The sequence below is a fragment of the Cyclopterus lumpus genome, chromosome 24, assembly GCF_009769545.1.
Source record: "Cyclopterus lumpus isolate fCycLum1 chromosome 24, fCycLum1.pri, whole genome shotgun sequence".
NCBI lineage: Eukaryota > Metazoa > Chordata > Actinopteri > Perciformes > Cyclopteridae > Cyclopterus > Cyclopterus lumpus.
Window position 1 is genome coordinate 14,764,485 of NC_046989.1, and position 18,753 is coordinate 14,783,237.

Sequence of the window (18,753 nt, forward strand, 5' to 3'; positions counted from 1 at the left end):
GTGTCATAATTGTACCACACACTTTTATGATGATGATGATGATGATAAAGAGATTATGTGGCTCATTGTTTTGTTCAATTTAACAGGTTTCACAAATCAATGCATATCATTGTGAAGTGGAGTTGGACAACGATTTGCCGGACAGAGTTGTTGAAGAAACTTTTAGAAGTGAAAGTGATGCACAGTATTTAACTTCACCTGATACAACTATGGCCATGTGTCCTCCTGCTTCTCCTCCTGCAATACACAGCCAGGAAAACTCTGAAAGTGATCAGAATGACAACAAACTCACAACCAAAGACACTTTGGAAACAACTGAAGAAGGGGTCGCTAATCAATTCTCATACGCAGAAATGCGAGATGTTTTCAAATCACAAAAGTTAACATCAGCTCCGCCAAAAACAAACCTGAAGACTTATTTTGTGCCCAAAGATGATACAGGCACATTGAATACTGCCAGCAATCCTTTAAGCAGTGGGCTTAGGACACTTTCTGGAAGTAACACTTTAATGTCAGACTCGCTTCATTCTCTCAACAAGAGTTTAATAGCTCGGCAAGAGAACACTGAACCATTTCAGGAAGACAATGCCTCAACCCAGGACTCAAAACTGTCACTTAAAGGCACCGACAATATCAAAGAAAGCAATTCAGCTCACTGTGTCACACCTCTGGTTATATCCCCAGCAACAAAGCCTGACAGCTTCCGCCTTTCTACCAGTGAAATTGTGTCTCAACATCTCGCAGCCCAATCGGAGACATTTAAAACAGTTCCTGATGATGAGGAAAAGGACAAATACTCTGAGGACATCAGTGTGAGGCCAGATAAAGTGTTGTTGGACATGGAGACGCCCGAGTTCCAGCTACAGGACAATGTTGGAGCCAGCATTCCAGATGTACTTAGATGTTCAAAGGCAGCAAAGGGTTGCGAAGCACAGCTCACACGTATTCCTGAGAAGAAATCTGCAGTCTTTCCAACATTATCGAGTCCTGAATTTGATAAAACAGACTTGAAGATCCATTATACGGAGAGCTGTTCATTAGATGAGTCTCAAGTGGCGAACTCACTGCCAGGAAACCCTTTGGCATTAGTACGTACAGAATTAGAGGAGAAAAAGTCAGCACGTGCCAAATTAATGTGCAAAGGAAAGTCAGAAAGCCATGAATTAATGCATAATGAGGTGTTGAATTCCTCCAAATCGTGTGGCACTGTTGCTGAATATCAGCTCACTGGTGCACATGCAGAAGCAACAACATTTCCGGATGTCAAACAAGAGGAGACGTCAGATTTCTGTCACGCTGAAGAGCAAACAATGAGCTCAGTCTTGTGCACTGTGGAGGTAGATGCCTTAACTGCAGCAGAAATACCTGCCGGTGACAATAAACAGCTGAATGTTACCGACGCTGCACAGAGTGCTGGTACAGGAGAGTTGGAGACGGCAGAGGAAGAAAACACGGGAGAGGGAAGTGACCCTGATGGCCCGGAGTCCAAACCTTCCAAAGTGCCAAAAAGACGAGTCAAAGCTACGCTGTCATTTGAAAAGAGTCCATGGGAGGTGCCTGCATCGCTGGAGGACACAGAGGTGAATAAGAGACAGGTAGATATTTTCTACCTCTCTTTCCTGTATCAACTTTTTTCTCATTCTTCTTCTAAGAATGTTGCTTCACTGTCTTTTAATAGAGGGGTTCCCACCCTTTTTGGATTGTGACCCCTCAAAACAATGCCATGTCTTTTTATGATTGTCACCTGGTGCACATGTCCACTACCACTAGTCCCACCAAAAACAGATTGTTACTAAAGGCCTGATGACGTCAAATTATGCAGTAGATCACAAAAACAACACAAAATTACATATTACATCGAATTAACTCGAATCTAATGAGGTGCCATGTTGTTCTACTGCATCAGTAGTACACAGTGGAGACATAACAGGAAATGAGAAGGCAGAGAGAGAGTAGGAGGACGTGCAACAAAGGGCCGAGATGGACTCAAACTAGGGAAAATTGAGATTACATGACCAGTTACCAAATTGACCTCGGCCACCATGACGTCCCATAAAAGATACTGACATATAACGTGATTAAAAAGATCTGCATTTTCAAAAGCGATATAATTGGTAGCTGCGCTCCAGACAAATGTTGGTCGGCCCTGCCGGCAGAAGACCTGGATGTCCCAGCTAAATCCACAGTCCTTGCTTTCCTAAATTGCACATGTCAGTTTGACATGTGCAATTTAGGAAAGCAAGGACAGTTTTTCTTTCCTTATCTTCCCTTCATGTCAGTAAAGGGCCGTTCAATGATTGTTGCCGTTTAATGGTTTATTTCTGACATTTTGTGTTATTCTATTCTAAATTCAGTCATAAATGTATCTGAAACGTAGTTGCTTTTGTTCTTCTCACCATTTGGCATTTGAATGTCGTGCTTTGGCCAAAGTCCCTTCATACAGTTTTGGCATTCATCTTTCTGATAAGCCACAGTGCTCAATGGAATGTAGGACTTTCTCACGGAGACAACATAGTCGTAATTACAGCGCGACTTTTCTTTCCGAGGAGTGTCCCAAAATGTTTGGATACGATAAAGTTGTGCTGCACTGGGGGAAGTCACAAGGTTGTGCCAACAAGTGTGTAAAAACAAGAGATAGAGTCATCATGATTCAGGAGACGGTTACACTACAATACTAAATATATATAAATGTTTTAAATCAGATACTTGTGGTGTGGTTATGCACCTAAATGTTCACGCCCCTTTTAAAACAGAATACGACATTTGATTCCCCAAAGAAAATTAGAAACCTTCTGTTTAATCCTCTTCCCTCTATACCTGCACTCTGTTCTAAGACACACCTTGTTCATGGCCACAATAGTTCACAAGGAAACTCCCCTCTTGGGAGTAACCTTGCAGGTAATGTTATGTGTTGGTGTTTGCATTGTCTAACCAAGTTCTAACAGATCACATATTCATTTTAGAGACGCGAGGGAGGAAGCACTTCATAGATGAATAGCCTGAGTCCTACTCCCTCAGGGCAGACTCCTCCCTACTCAGGCACATTCCTGTGTAAACTGTACTGACTCGCCGGGCCACGTGCAACACAGTTATATTTACCGCTGTGGAGCAGAAAAAGAACAGGAAACTCTGTTATTATCTGTGGACAAACAGGAAAAAAGGAGGCTAAGCTGTGACACCACCACTGTCTCCTGTGTATATAGCATCAGACCCAAGAAAGCATGGAGTCTAAGAGGACGGAGCCGGGGTTGACACCTGATCTGCCGGCTCGGGAGGCGACAGGTGGATCCCCGGACAGCAACAAACACAAGTCCACCATGCAGGAAGTTTTGTCTGAGATCCAGAGCTTGGTGGAAAGCAGTAACATAATACATGTGAGTATCAACTGGTTTTTGATTGTGGTGCCTCTCTGTTTGATCTACTGGAGACTTGCTTTTGTTGCAAAACATGTTGCGCTGATTTATAAAAGTCTGAACTTTAGAGTGTCTACAAAAGGTAAGATTCTGCACTGATTGGAGGAGTTAAAGTAAAAATCGTAGGATTTTATGTGGCGGCTGTGGCTCAGGCAGTAGAGCGGGTCTTCCTTGAATCACAAGAACCCCCGACTCCTCCTGTCCTCCAAAGTGTCCTCGAGTGAAACTCTGAACCCAAAGTTGCTGCACTGCTCCTTGGTATAAAAAGCAGAGGTCATGTGTGTGATGATTAAAAAAGGTGTTTATGGTATGTTGTGTTTTTGTAAACTAGAGGGTATTTACTGTCGGTGACAATGTTTCATGTAATTGCACACCGTATGTTTAATGGACATAGATATAAAAAGGATAATAACTGCATGGCTTCAATTGTCCAAAAAGGGGAAGAAGTCAATTCTAATTGCATGTAACAGATAAGAGCTGCGGTGTTGTGATTGAGGTTTGTGTATATTCCCATGATGCTGCTGACAGGAATGTACACAGGATGGACCTTTGAGATGTAATGATTTCCTGCAGGTTCATTAGTGGGTCGAACTACTCTCAGGATACAGTCTGTGACTTGCACTGAAGCGGTTTTATGCCAAGTGTGATATTGCATAATTTCATGTCGACATCTATAAGCCTATGAACGAAGAAAACTAGAAGATGTAAACCAGGGAAACTAGGCTAGAAAGAAGTCAATCATTTAAATCATTTTTCATCATTAATACCCAGACTCTCACATGTGAGGATTTACTGTTTTTCTTTTTCTTATGAGATAGTAAATCAATACTTTTTAGGAGTTGGACTGTGTTGGGCTGTAGTAAATTACAACAGGCATTTCTTCACTATTGTCTGACATTTCCAGTATAAGAGAGTGTTTTAAAAGCTTTTTCTTCCATGTGTTTGTTATCATAGCGGACACCGCACATTGATTTCAATTGGTACCTGAAGTCCACTCCTGGTGAGTCACAGATTCGATTAGTCCGAACTGTCCAAAGAGTTCTGGCATGTCGTTATCAACCAGCACAGCTTGATGTCACTGCAATGGCCAAACAACTGCAGGAGGCAGAGGTAAACACTTTTCTTTAATATAAAAATGGACTTGACATTTGACTAAAGAAGGTGAACTATACATGAATGTACAACAATGGCAAATAATTTTAACTGATGGATGTTCTGTCTACTGTAGGACTACAGGCGATGTGTGCAGGAGCAAGTGTTGACTATGAAAAGCACGAGTGGTGCCAGGATCTGTGATCCGGATACCTTGAAAAGAGCTGAAGCACAGTGGAGTGCTGCACTGCTAGATGCTTCTGCCACAGTGCAGGTCAAAGCAGCACAGCTGAAACAGGTCAAAGAGTATCACAAACAGATGAAGATCACCAGAGCTTTCCTGGAGGTTGTAGCAGCGGAGAAGGACAAGATGAGCTTGTGAGTACTACTTTGGTTTAAAAGTGAGGTTGTACTCAAGTTAACATCAACCTAATGTGTACCTAATAAACAATACACTCATATTCTTTTAATTAATTTTTTTTAAGAAGTACCTTGAGAAGCAGTGCTCTTCAAGCTGACAAACTCAACGCCCTGCTGCAAACCATGGTACAGAAAAAAGACAGGATGGAAAAGCTCCTCCAGTTAAGTAGCCAATTTTCGGTCCACTTGAGCGACGCTGAGAGTTCAGGTGCTCTTCTTGCCCAGCTGGGAGATGTCCAGGAGGAATGGAGGCTTTTAGAAGGAGGCATCAAAAGAGCTCTGCGACACGCCTCAAGCTCCACCTCTCAATCCTCTCTTTTAATAAAAGAGGCCGAACAGCTTAAAGCCAAGCTTGACGCTCTTCGGCAAATCAACTTTCAAAGCCATGACAGCAAAAGTGCTTTAGAACTTGTTTGCCTGACCACAGACCTAAAACTGTACACCCAGCTTTATCTGCACTTACAGTCCCAGACAGATGCTCTTGTCCATTTCTCTCTGGGTCAGAAAGAAAAGGATGAGCTCAATCGTAGTCTTAAGGAACTTGGGTCCTTGCTAAATGTCACCAAGAGCAAGTTTGACACCTCCACATACAGCTGTGGCAGCATTTCTTCAGCTAAGATCAACAAGCAATTACAAGACTTGATCATATGGGCCAAGCAGGCAGAAATCCACATCTCTATAGGCAAAAAGTCAGCCCTATTCCCAGAGGAGGCTCGTATTCAGATTGTTGAGATGAGAACATTTCGGACAGATATTTGGTTGAGAAGATCCAAGATGCAAGTCGAAGCTGAGCAGATGAAAGCTGGAGTCTCTGATATGGAAAATGAGGAAAGTGACCAAATATTAAAGACAATAGAAGACCTGTATGAAGCCATTGCTAACAGCTTGGATCAGGTTCTTGATACCATGAAGAAAGATCTGCAGGAGAGGGAGAAACTGTTATGTCAGCTAGCTAGCATTGATGCCTGGCTAGCAGAAATGCATGCTAAAAGAGACCACTGCGCTCATGTTGACAATGTTTCAAAAGCTGAAGTCAGAAAGCTAGAGAGCGAGCTAAAAAGTCACAAATTAGCCGCAGTCGAGATAGAGGGTCAACTAAAACGGGCGGAAGCAATGGCTGACAGTTGCAGGGAAATAGCTGTAAGGTCCAGTCCAGGAGAGAGCCGCTACCTTGTCAACAGACTGTCAGGCCTTTGGACAGAATTAGACGGGTTGCTTGCTCACGAGAAAGCATCTAGCTGGGAATTGGAAGAGCTGATTCATGAGCTAACCACTTCCGATGAGGAGTTATCGACCATCCAGGCTAGCTTAAAGCAAATTTCCAGTTATTTGGCACAGCAAAGGTTCCCTTTAACACAGGACGCCCTGTCAACAATTGCACAGTTGAAGCACATGCTAATGGAACATCAGTGCCAAGTACAAGGGCTGAAGCAGTGCCAGGAGGCAAGGCGAAGCTCCCTGCTGTGCACTATTGGGGAACTGCAAGACCAGTGCAAAGCACTTAGTATTATTGCGGTTGAGCAAGACAAATATCTGCACCTGAGGAGACAAATGGAGGAATCTATGGACATTGCTAAAGAGCAAATCCAGCGTGCCAAAGATACAACCGTCAGCGTGGGTGAGAGGGTCATGCTATGCCAATCACTCTTGGTTGAGCTTCCTTTGGTGAAGACACAGTGTCAAGAAGTGACAGACCAGTTGGAGGCCATAGCTCAGGAGTTGGAACCATCTGAGCTAAACCCGGAGAAGCAGAGGATTCACCACGCTGTGGAAACTTTAGTCTCCTGGGAGCATTCTGTTACAGATGACACCAAAAACCTAGAGGCCAAGCTTTTACTAGGCCTGCATTTTTCTTCTGAATATCTTGCCTTAATAGAGCTTTTCCAAAGAACAAGAGTGGAGCTGGAGGGACAGGAACCAGTAAATCCGGATGAAAAAGCCATAGATATTGCACTAATAAGGAATTGGATTATTTTAAGACACTTGGAGTCTGGGATGCGGGTGTTGGAAGGTCTGGGACGGAAAGAAAAAATGAGCCTGAAGAACTACAAGAAACTGTACTCTCTCAGAGATGCAACCATGCAAGAGTGCCATTTACGAATGGTAAGCTTTAACGTTTGGAATAATCCAGCATACTTTTGAGATTTTTTAACTTTGCTATTCATACTTTTGTTTTTCTTTCTCTAAACTGTGCTCGGTCATGTAACATGTATCCAACAGGAGAGTTTATGCCAGGCGAGAGAATCCTTGAAAGATTACCAGTGGGCTGCTCAGGGAGCAATAGGCTTCCTACATAATGCTGAAGCCACCTTCTTATCAGCTCCTGGAGGGTTTTTGGACTGTACTGAGGAACAAAGACAGACTCAGCAGGCTCTAGAGGCTCTTGAAGATGGATTTCAGGCTCACATCTCCCACCTTGTGGATCTGGTGCCCCAACAACCCTCCCTGTCCCACCCAAAGACTGAGCAGCTGCACATCAGCATCCTCAGTCAGTTGTTGGTGGGAAGAGCCATACTGGAGGCCCAAGCCCAGCTCCGGCTGGAGTCCTTGCAGAGGTACTAGCTGTTCTTACCTCAATGAAGTGCTTCGGTATAGCTTTTGTCGTGACTATTTCTCTGTTTAGTTCAACACCTAAAAGACTTGTTTCTCACAGATGTGAAGTAAGACAACAGAGCCACAGGAAGTGCCATGAAGACATACGTCAGCATCTTTCAGGGCTTGAAGCCCAGCTTTCAGAATGTGCAACAGAGCAAGTGACGTCAATCGACAAATGTATTGCCCAACAAAAAAGAGCTACGGTAGGTTTGATGCAGCAGTATTTTGCTGGTGATTAGCTTATGTTCTAAAATCCATAGTTGATATAGTATATTGAATCGACTTGAACCTTGTATGTCACAGATTTTGACAATTTACAAATGTCAGCTTTTGAGTGATGCTAACGTCCTGGCTCTATGAATGGCAATGTCTGTTGGTCTTTGGTCAAGAGTGAACTATCTCAACTACGCAGACGTCCATGGTGCTCAGACAATGAATCCTAAAGATTTTGGTGCCACCATGACATTTGTGGTTTTGAGTGAATTGTCGCTTTAATTATTGGATGGATTACAATGAAATGTGATGTTCATGTCCCTCTCAAGATGGATTGTAATACGTTTGGTGATTCCTTCACTTTTCATTTGGTGTCATCATCAAGTAAAAATATAAATTTGCTCAATACAGTACTGACCAAATCTCAAACTATGGCATTTTCATCAGGCATACTTATAATATAATTAGCAAATGTTAGCATGGTTAACGTTCTAAAATCAATGAATGAATGCACTGGAAATTTTGACCGACAAGTGGTTGATGTTAAAGGAATACTTCCCGATTCAAACTTTAATTTGGGCTTTGTTTCATCACTGCATACAGCTCCTGATGGAGGGTCTTCACATCCTTGCATGTAAGCTAGAAGAACTGAGAGCTGGATGTCCAGTGCAGGGCTGTGGGATTGGGAAGGACGGGGAGCTGGGTGCCCTATGGAGGCGCTGGGTATCAATACGCCGTGGTGTCGGCCTCCTGATGGCACGCACAGAACAGAGAGGAGAGGAATGGAAGGACATCACTACAAGTGTGAGTTTTACCAACAACAAATCCTTTTGCAGCTTTTGCATCTGAACATAACACAATGCACATGTATAAATTCAAAAAGTATCATAACATTTTCTTCTGTAATGTTTTTTTCTGGCTTTAAAAAGTGTGCAAGCTTGCGGAACTGATGCGTTAGTACTTCTTTAAGTGCCAGTTGCCTTTCTTCTAGGAAAGGTTTACTATGTTAAGTGACTTTTATTGCTGTATTACATACAGTTGATAAACGACGAATATTGAGTATTAAATTCCATTCTCTTTAGATGGAGCAGTGTTGCAGCTTATTAGCCAGTCTTCAGTCTGAGGTTCCCGACTCCTCCACTGTGAGCTTCACTCAAGAGGAACCGCTGGAGCTTCTGGCTCAGGCGGAGATGCACCAGGCCTGGCTGGAGCAGGAGCAGCAGGCCTTAGCCTCCCTGGAGCATCGGCTGGAGCACGCCCTGAGCTTATCGAGTTCCTGGGAGCCCATCAGCCCTGGACCTGTTGGCAAAACTCTCGTGAAGATCCAAGAGAATGTCCGGAGGTGGGATTCGTTTGATAAACTTGTGCAAAGTGATTCCTCATTAATGTCAGAGTTGCTGAGATGACACTATTCCCTACAGCTTGAAAGAGAGAAAACTGCTGGTGGTAGCTGCAGCTCAGGCAGAGGTGAAAGAGAGACAGCAGGTCCAAGTGGAGATAGCAGAGTTGGAGCAACACATGTTCATCCTTCATCCCTCACTGGGAGCCTGTTCAAATCCATGCAAACAACAGGTCAGGCTCCTCTTTTATGCTTAAAGGTCCAAGCATGAAAATTGTGTGAGATGTTTAAGAAGGCAGTTGAAGAGTGATGTAGAAAAGAAAAACAAATTAGCTTTTCATACTTGAACAAAATAATGACACACAAAAATTTAAGAGTGTCTTTTAGTGTAGTTTACATGTATATGTTTGGTTATTTATCAATGATGACATTGTGAAGTATTAAGGTATAATAATAAAAATGTTACGTATAAGATATGTTTCTCAGTGAGAAATATAAATTGTGTTCTCAATTTATTCTTCAATAATTAGAAGTTGAGACTGTGAAATGGTCTAAACTGTCTCGTATGTGAGAAATTAGTCTCAGAGCAGACTAAACTTGTGAGGAGCTGCTGTAAGATTACCGTCAACCTTTAATTAAAAAATAAGTAAAACTAATTTGAAAAGAATTAATTTAGAGCTAAACTTTTGACCCTATCTTGCAATCTCTCTGTCTTTCATATTTCTTCTATTCTTGTGGATGTTCACTCTGACAGGAGCTCAGAAAGGATTTGACCTCCCAGAAAGCCAAACTCAAGTGTATCATGGACGGCGTGCAGAGCCGGTATGCTGAGATACCGGCTGGTATCAGCAGACGGTTACAAGAAGTTCAGCTGTCTCTGCAAATAGAGGAGGAGAAGGTCATTGCAAACAGGAACCCATGATGTCTCATGAACTATCACCTATCAAAGCCTTTTTATATTTGTCTAAATGTGTGTGTGTGTGTGTGTGTGTGTGTGTGTGTGTGTGTGTGTGTGTGTGTGTGTGTGTGTGTGTGCGTGTGCGTGTGTGTGTGTGTGTTCATTCTACAGCTCACGGACAACAGCAACCCAGTTCGGAAGCTTGCTAGTCAAGTGGCAGAGTTGGGTTCTGGCCTGGAAAAAGTGAAAGTCTTACTGGAGCAAAGGAGTCCAACAGTCAATGAAGCTCAACAAGTGCTCAAGGTGTGAGTTCATGTCTGTGTGTGAATGATCCATAAACTTGCTGATATGCAGGAGTTGTACATTTAAACTTGTTTCAATATTCTTATTCAAATGTCTAAAATGTACCACTTGTTAAAAAAAAAGAAGAACATTATTTGATCACTTTTGGATTTCATATTTACTTTTAACAGTTAGCATAACTGAGTACAAATCTGATGTTTGTTCACAGCTGCCAGACAATATTATTATTGGCCTTTACTAGCTATGTTCACTAATGTACAAATGTATATGCAGGTTATTAAATAAAGAGCACAAACACAATCCAGGATTACATTATCGCTTCAATGTATGTGGCCTGCATACTTTACATGTTTTGTTCCGCAGCGCGTGTGGGATGAGCTGGATGCGTGGCACAGCAGCTTGATGCTGCTGGAAAGCGAGGTGCAGGATCTTGCAGAGGAGCTTCCTGATCAAGCCCACCTACTGATGGACCAACTCACCCAACCACTGCAGCTTTACCAAAACGCAGCGCAGATGACCGAGCAACGCACCGCCTTCCTCAGCAAGGTCAGGCGTGTGCTATGTTATACATTTACAATATACTGAATGCAGGAAAAAGTGGCGATGAGAGGTCATGGAACAGGAACCATTGGTTGACTTATGTGTCTTGAAAATGCATCACACGTACATCAATGTGGAAAGGGGCTTCTAAAGAATCTGTTTATAAAACAAAATATTTTATATCGTCAGATCCCCGACTGTCTTCAGGAGTTTGAAGACATTCTGTATGGCGCCACCTGCTGGTTAGAAGAGGCCCAGTCATGGATCAGTGCTCCATGCTCCTTCCCAACAGCCAGAGGCCTCCAGAATCATGCAAACTCCCTGCAGGTCAGTGATGCTGAGTAACAAGCAAACAGTATCCTGCAGACACTAACCTACACTCTCAGTACTGTAACACAACACACTCTGGCAACACTGGCACTCCTATCTCTAACTACTCCAAGCGCTAACTCGTACTGACGTATCAGTTCAGTCATTCAATTAGACAGGATTCAATATCGACGTCAGTATCCACAAACTTTATCACACGTTTCATGTTGATTCTAAAATTCTAAATCCTGGACTTCAGCTGGTCCTGGACGACTCTGAGAGGATCAGTCATACCCTGCAGAACTTCAGGCCAGTCCTGGATGAGATATCTGCTGTGTGTGACATCAGCACCCACAAGGAGAGGGTGAACCAGAATAACCAACAAGTCCAGAAAATGCAGCGCAAGATCCTCGAGCCGCTGCAGCAGCTCCTGCAGGCTGTCGGGGTAAGACTTTCAGGTTGTTGGTGGCTGTGAGAGATCTAACAAGATTTTTGGGAAATGTTCTCCTGTGGTGTAAACACATTTTGAGATTCAGGGCTAATAAAACATATATATGTAGAAGGTAGTACGGTTTGCAAACACGAGACCCCGGCCAGAACATAATGTGGCGACATGTTGTGCACGGCAGTGCACCAAAATGTATTTTTCCAGAAATAGATTCAAGTGAAATGCAGCCAGTAGCATCTTGAACATACATTGCCTTTGATCGAGAACAAGACGGTGTTGTGGGCAGTTCTATCCGTGTAGGTAGACAGAGTTTATTTTCCTATCTGTAAGCAAGAAGGTTGTTTTTCAAATTGAGAGCATGACTTATTGATTTCATGTTCAGATTGTGTGATGCTTTCCCTCTAAACCCTGTCCTCGCATTTCAAATAGCTTCTGTTTGTGCTTAGATTTGCTGCGCTTCTGCTCAAACATTTACATTTACAACACAGATACATTGCACAGATTTCCTGTGCTCCAGCCCTTCTCCTCGCTTGTGAAAACGTCTGCTCTCAGATTATGATGTGCAGTAACTACAGACTGTGACCTCATTCCAGGTGCGCTCGCATCAGGGCAGCAACCCTGATGGGGTTCATCCACATCCGCCTCCGATACGTTATTATATTGATGTCTTTCCCACTTTTGGCATAAACAGACCGTTCTTTTCCATACCAGCGTGCCACCCTTACTTTTCTCTTTCACTATAATAGAAGGGAACGAACAGTGGTGTCGGGTTGCTGCACAAAAAACAATCTTAAAAGCAAAGCAGATATCCGAGAGCAGACGTTTCAGGAGCACACAGGCGCAGCTCCAGGTGTGAGAAGAAGGGCTGGAGTGCCGGAAATCTGTGCAAGCAATAATATACGTAGTGCAAGAAGAGAGTTGGAGCGATAATCCGAGTGCAAGGGCTATTTGAGAGGGAGGAGTCAGGTGTCAGACACAATTGTCAACTTGTGGAGTGGGCGGATTCAAAGGTCTGGACCCTGCAGGTAAGGTTTTGAGGCAGAATCTGAAGTGAAATGAATGAGTCGTGCTCTTAAACTGAAGAGCACACTAACATGAATAGAGATGGGAAGTTAGCTCCATACATGTGAAACAGTCTTGATTATTTCAGGTAGTGGAGGCAATGGAAGCAGAGCTGAAGACCATAGAGAAGAACGTCCCCAAGATCAGAGCGATTTTATCCTCCCTGGACAACTCGCACATAACTCTGATGGAGCATCTTCAACACCGACAGGTGATTCATTTATGATACTCGTAATACTTAGAATACTACTTGTTGTGAATTCTATTAATAGCGCCGCACACATAGAACATGGTAAGAAGGTTCGAAAGAACTCGGTCGAAAAGAAGCATCTTTATGTAAATAGTAGGTAGGTTGTCCATTAACTGTTTGGAGATATGTCGAATAAATCTAGATCTAGAACTGTCTGATTGAGGATGGAAGCATACAGTTCTTTATTATCATGACATGACATCCAACAACTTCCCTCCCATTATCCGTTAAAGCAGTAATTGACTGTGATCAAATATGAAAATTGACAAATGAACAATTTACTTTACTAGACATGCAGAGCTCTACTCATCCTGTAAAAACAATTCAAAAGCATAATCCAACCATTTTTATATGGTTGGATTCAACTACATACAAGGAATCTAGCACAGATGTACAGTACAATAACACTTAACATTCCTTCTGTCCTTATAAAGTATAAAAGTAACAATGTGCAGTTTTTTTTGCCATCCTTTGAGCGCCAACATGTCATCCCAGTTAACAGTTATTTATTTGACACTTATGTTGTCTTCACCAGTTCGTTCTGTTTCCACTTGAAGGTGATCCAGGCCAACGTGCAGTCCATGAGGCGGTCGTTGGAGGAGATGGAGAGATGCAGAGGAGAGCTTCACCTCCCACAGGGAGCAAAGGAGAGCCTGCTGGTCTTCTCCAAAACCAGACTGCTCCTGCAGCCGCTCGAGGAGCTGGAACACCTCACCCATCAACAAGCGGCTCTGCTGGAGGTACTGCGGGAAGTCTGAATGCACATACACAAACTTAATTGCTTTGATCTGTTACTGGAGAAGAGAAGGGAGGTGAGATCAAAAGTACTTCAGGGATTCTAACAATGACAATATTAATTTTTTTCTGTTCTAACTTCACTATGGACTGTGAGTTAAATGACGGCATGAAGGATGTGTGTTGTTGGCAACACGGAACTAAAGCCACACATGTGTATCTTAATGTAATACGTCTTTACAAAAAAAACTCAAGGTTGTTCTGCATCTTTGTTAGTGGAACCCGTGTGCTGATCTTGTTTCAGCATGCGTCACTTCTCTCTGTTTCTCTGCTCTCTCTCACTAACATAGAACAATATTAGGGAGGAGAAAGAAACATGCCGGGATCTTGGCGTCACCGCCGTCTCTGGTGGTCCTGAAGAAGTACACCACCCTGACAGATCTCTACAAAGATGCTTCGCCCAGGTAATACAAACATGACAATCACAATAAGGTAGAATTAATCATCACCATCATCAACACCAGCTAAAACTATAACACCAGTGTGACGTTTTAATGACTTTTTTGGAGTGTTCTTTAAAGTCAACCAATAAAACCTCTTTAATCATTGATTTGCGGCTGTCCACCACTTTTTAATTCAGCTGTTTTTGGAAATAAAAGCGACAGTTACCCAGTCCAGGATTCCCATTTGTATGTTGAACAATGAATTTGTCAACGAAGTCAGGCTTGGTGACTTTGATTAATTCCCTCAGTTATCTGAAATTGATTGAAGCAATTTTGGGAATTATGCCATTAATGTCTTACTGTACATATCCAATGATTGGCAAACTGCAGATTGTTCATTTTGCAAGCCATACATCACAATAATCTGGCCTCAGTTTAGCTCAGTAGCACAGCTGTTGGATGTGGAATCACATTCAGATCACTTTAAGACTGTGTTAGCAAAATATAAAAAAAAAAAAATGTTTCTTCCTGGGTGAGAAGATAAGTAATTTATTGATTTCTTTATTTTTAATCTTCCCTAATAACTGAACAATCTTTTCAATTAAACACGTGTTCACTAAATTAACTTGCATCCCTCCATCAGATTAATTTAGTCAATTTTTTTTTTTAAATCTATAAAATATCAGGGTTTATGATTTTTTTATTTTGGGGTCAACTGTCCCTTCAATACACTTAACTGCAGTGCTATTTATCAATCTACAACGATGCATTTGAAAAACTCAGCATCAAATCATGACTCAGTTATGTAAAATAAGCCACAGAACTTGTGAGAAGTTTCATAGAGGAACTATTTTCTTATAACTATAGTTCCTGCATTAAACTGCTCATAACAAGGTCTGTGTATTCTCCCGGGTTATGATTATTAATCACATTATATTGGAGAGAAGGCAGACGGCAGATGTCCCCAAAACTAGGTACCTATTACTACAGGTAAGAGGACAAAGATGGATTTTGGATTTTGGTGTGAACTGCCCCTGTAAGGCAGTACAATTGCTTTATAAAAAGTAATTACATTTTGGGACTTTGTCAGGTCCCACATATAATATGAACAGATGAGAGATGTTAAATACAGCAACAATGAGTGGATGATGATACTGGACTCAGGAAAAGTTAGATTTAAGATAATTAAGGAAGGAGAAATCATTGGAAATAATGTATTGGTCCATTTCCTTTTGAATCATATCATTCACCCTCATCACTAAAAGCAGGAGGCGTTTGAAGTGTCTAATTCAGAGGAAGAGGAGGATGATGAAAACATGAGTTGTCACTCGTCGTCCTCTGACACACTAACAAGCAGTATTCCAGAGGTACATTTATAATATAACTAAAGCCCAGGAGAGCATGTTTCTGGGTACCTCCTTCATTTTGGGTTTCATTTCAAAATGTCACACTCAACACAGTAAAAACTAACTTTATCAAATCACTAGATTTGACTTGTCAAATATTCAACAATAAATACATTTGAGACTTTCAAAAATACACACAGTACTAATTCTATGTGTTTTGGAATGAAACTAAACATTTCGTAGCCTCTGTTTTCTATCATATTGCCATTTTTATATTATATCCAGCTTTAATGCTGCCTCTCTTTCCTGTGGTGTGGGGGATGTTAGCAGATTTGTGCATGTTTATTTGAAGCTCTGTCAGACAGGTTGTCCTGTTAGCTGATGAATGCACCCTGAGGCTGTCAGAAGCAGCTGCTTGAAATATGTTGCTCATCAGAAACACACACACACACACACACACACACACACACACACATACTGAAAATGGCATGTATGTTAGTGTGGTCATGGATTTCATTTGCATATGTATATTGATACGGTTCCTGTGTTAGGACCCGGAGGAGACACTCGGCGCCTCAGACGGGGACATTGCAGAAATTTGGCTACTTTCAGAAGTTACGGTAAATAATTTTTTTTATTTCAGAGGCTAGACTGGTTTGATGAGCACTTTGGTCATGTATCACATTTGATTTAAAATCCTTAGCTTTGATTTGTATTACTGTGTTTTAAAAAAAAAAAACTTTCTTTGAATCCAACATTAGTATTACAGAGACATTTTCAGTAGAATCGTCATTAAGCTTCGTTGTCCTTCAGGCACTGGAGAGTCTGGCTGGTCTGTCTTCCTCTGAAGTGAAGACTAGCTCTGAAAGTGCAGAAACCACCGGGCTTTTATCTGAGAACCCGAGGCTTCATACAACGGAGTCTGAATCAGAACATTTTGAAACTGGATTGCCAGCAATGGATCCCATCGTTGGCGAAGCATTGAGTCATGAAACTGTGACAATTGAGCCACTCGTCGGTGCAGCCGGTCTGGCAGTAGCTGCCAAACTGGACTCGCATGGATCACCAAAACAGGAAGCGCTTGGCATCGACCCTCATGCAAAGTCCCTTCAGGCTGCAGCTGCAGTGGAAGACACAAGACCGATTCCTGCAAGACCTAAAACTCCATGTACTGCCACAAGAGGACCTGATGGGTTTATAGAGGAAGCAGACGCACATCTGTCGTTGTCTACAGCTCCACATCGATATCTGGTAAGAAAAGAGGCGCCCTTTAAAATCCTTTCCCAACCTGTCAGTCCAGCGCCATCTAGTCAACACTGATTGTAACCCTTATGTGAATTATGTCTAATGGGGTGTTTACTAAAAGTGACATTCAAACAATACGAAATAGTAAGAAAATTGCAAAGAATGTGTCTGTTTTCATTATCTCTTGATTGTCTTCAATGTCCAGGATACTCTTAACGTGTTGAAGGAGCGGAGAGAAGTCGGCGCCAGTCATCGTGACTCTCCTCAAGCCGAGGAGTCGTCTGAGGAGCCGATCAGGTAACGAGTGTCAGTCAATGGATTTGATGTTTTACGACTCGCATAGCAGACCCTAGACTCAGGCATACTGTGTGTTCCCCACTGTGCCCTAGCTTGGCTGGACAGGAGGGAGACGACAAGGAGCAGCTAAGGTGGAGTCGACTTCAAACCCAGATCTCCCAAAAGCTGACCACTTTGAAAGGAATTAAGGAGGAGCATCAAGTCAGCCCAGGAGATGGAGGCACCCACCAAAAGGTAGGAGCATACAGAACAATAAGAAGAAGATTGTTTCACATTTTAGGATGATATTTGTAAGGAGGAGATGTGATGCGGAGATGGGACCATAATAGATAGAAGGAAAATAATGCTAGGTTACCAACTTCACCATCACATCTGTTTCCTGGGCAACAGTGGGCTCCACATTTTGAAAGCAGATACCGTAGTAAAGGATGAGGAAGATAAGGTTGTGTCTGCTGTAAGACACTCCTTTTGACTTTAAGAGTTATACAGCTCCTAGTTTTACTCTTTGAGTGCAGTAAGAATGTTGTTTTTGAAAGGTTTAACACCGTCAACTAATATAGATTGAAGCAGAGTATATCATTAAATAACAAATATTTTTTTATTTTAATACATTTTGACACTTTGCTTGATCACACGAGTCGAATTCAGTCCTACGCAGCCACCACTGGAATTTAATTCTACAATTGTTATAATATTTAGTGTATCTTTATCTGCAACTGTGCAGATACCAGGTTTTAACAGAATGAAAAGTGCTGTGCAGTATTCAAATGTCGATTCAGAATTTCAATTTGGATGCTATGAATGAAGCGTTGAAACTTTAAACTACGGCCCTTAAAATGAAGGTCCTCCATGGTTTTAACTCCTTTCATTCTGTCCAATTATTCTCTCCATGCATCCTTTTGTTTCTCCCACTCACTTTGAAACTTAAACCAAAGTTTCCTGTTTTTGTTTAGGACCCAGAAAGGGAGCTGACATCAACCGGGTCGGCTTCTGCTGTTCTGCAGCGGACACAAGAGTCCATCACCATGATGAGACAAACAGTATGTAGAATAGTGCATGAGGTTAAATATTAGCATACATGTGTGTACCTGATCAAAATGAGAGATTAGAGAGTCTTTAAAAAAATGTATTGTGTTTTTTTATATATATATTCGTCCCACAAATATGGCTTAACAAGGTCATCCAAAGGGCTTATTATAAAGAAACTGACAATATAAAGGTATTTAGATGTATTTTCTTATAGTTGGCCAAAATCGCAAGCCATATTTCGAAGATCTGATTTGTGGTGATATCAGCATATGTTTGATCATTTCCAAGGTGAGCTCTCCAGGTGTAAATGAGGGGTTGTATGAGGCTGCACAGAAGGTCCTCCTCTGTCTGGACGCTTGGACTGACCTCCTGTTAACTCCCGGTGAAGACGACCCCCAGATGAGGCTGCTCCAGCAGGAGGTGACCGACCATAATGCTTCTCAAGCGCGCACATGTAGTACAACCAACATAACTGCACATTAAGGTGTCTCTGTTTTACGTCAATTCTACCCCCACCCCCAAAATTTAAAAATTAATGAATTTACTGAATCCCTGCGTAGTGTGTCTCCACTGAGCTGGTGACTCTGTGTGAGACGTTGAGAAAAGTGGAGTCAGGGACCGAAGCTGCACTTTGGAGGGAAAACCCAGAAGCTCTTCGCTGTTGGACCGCCCTTCAGGATTGTTTACAGATGGTCCAGCTGGTCTCTGCCTCATCCCACAACCAGCTCGTTGAACATCTGGGACACACATACCAACATCAGGTTTGAGATACAAAT

General features: G+C 42.3%; 1 protein-coding gene across 1 annotated transcript in view; it reads left to right on the forward strand.

The window, feature by feature from the left end:
* The window catches only part of LOC117727444 (nesprin-1), a 77,909-nt gene that overhangs the window by 28,213 nt on the left and 30,943 nt on the right, over nucleotides 1–18,753 (forward strand). Inside the window, exons 48-73 of the mRNA XM_034527765.1 lie at nucleotides 87–1,595; nucleotides 3,204–3,374; nucleotides 4,368–4,523; nucleotides 4,642–4,883; nucleotides 4,991–7,028; nucleotides 7,146–7,480; nucleotides 7,579–7,723; nucleotides 8,337–8,537; nucleotides 8,816–9,075; nucleotides 9,155–9,305; nucleotides 9,827–9,970; nucleotides 10,142–10,273; nucleotides 10,637–10,819; nucleotides 11,003–11,140; nucleotides 11,382–11,567; nucleotides 12,721–12,843; nucleotides 13,440–13,622; nucleotides 13,968–14,081; nucleotides 15,326–15,427; nucleotides 15,958–16,026; nucleotides 16,220–16,657; nucleotides 16,857–16,948; nucleotides 17,041–17,182; nucleotides 17,902–17,988; nucleotides 18,266–18,397; nucleotides 18,538–18,738. Of these exons, the coding sequence (XP_034383656.1) occupies nucleotides 87–1,595; nucleotides 3,204–3,374; nucleotides 4,368–4,523; nucleotides 4,642–4,883; nucleotides 4,991–7,028; nucleotides 7,146–7,480; nucleotides 7,579–7,723; nucleotides 8,337–8,537; nucleotides 8,816–9,075; nucleotides 9,155–9,305; nucleotides 9,827–9,970; nucleotides 10,142–10,273; nucleotides 10,637–10,819; nucleotides 11,003–11,140; nucleotides 11,382–11,567; nucleotides 12,721–12,843; nucleotides 13,440–13,622; nucleotides 13,968–14,081; nucleotides 15,326–15,427; nucleotides 15,958–16,026; nucleotides 16,220–16,657; nucleotides 16,857–16,948; nucleotides 17,041–17,182; nucleotides 17,902–17,988; nucleotides 18,266–18,397; nucleotides 18,538–18,738 (7,674 nt within the window). The remainder of the gene's footprint in view (nucleotides 1–86; nucleotides 1,596–3,203; nucleotides 3,375–4,367; nucleotides 4,524–4,641; nucleotides 4,884–4,990; nucleotides 7,029–7,145; nucleotides 7,481–7,578; nucleotides 7,724–8,336; nucleotides 8,538–8,815; nucleotides 9,076–9,154; nucleotides 9,306–9,826; nucleotides 9,971–10,141; nucleotides 10,274–10,636; nucleotides 10,820–11,002; nucleotides 11,141–11,381; nucleotides 11,568–12,720; nucleotides 12,844–13,439; nucleotides 13,623–13,967; nucleotides 14,082–15,325; nucleotides 15,428–15,957; nucleotides 16,027–16,219; nucleotides 16,658–16,856; nucleotides 16,949–17,040; nucleotides 17,183–17,901; nucleotides 17,989–18,265; nucleotides 18,398–18,537; nucleotides 18,739–18,753) is intronic.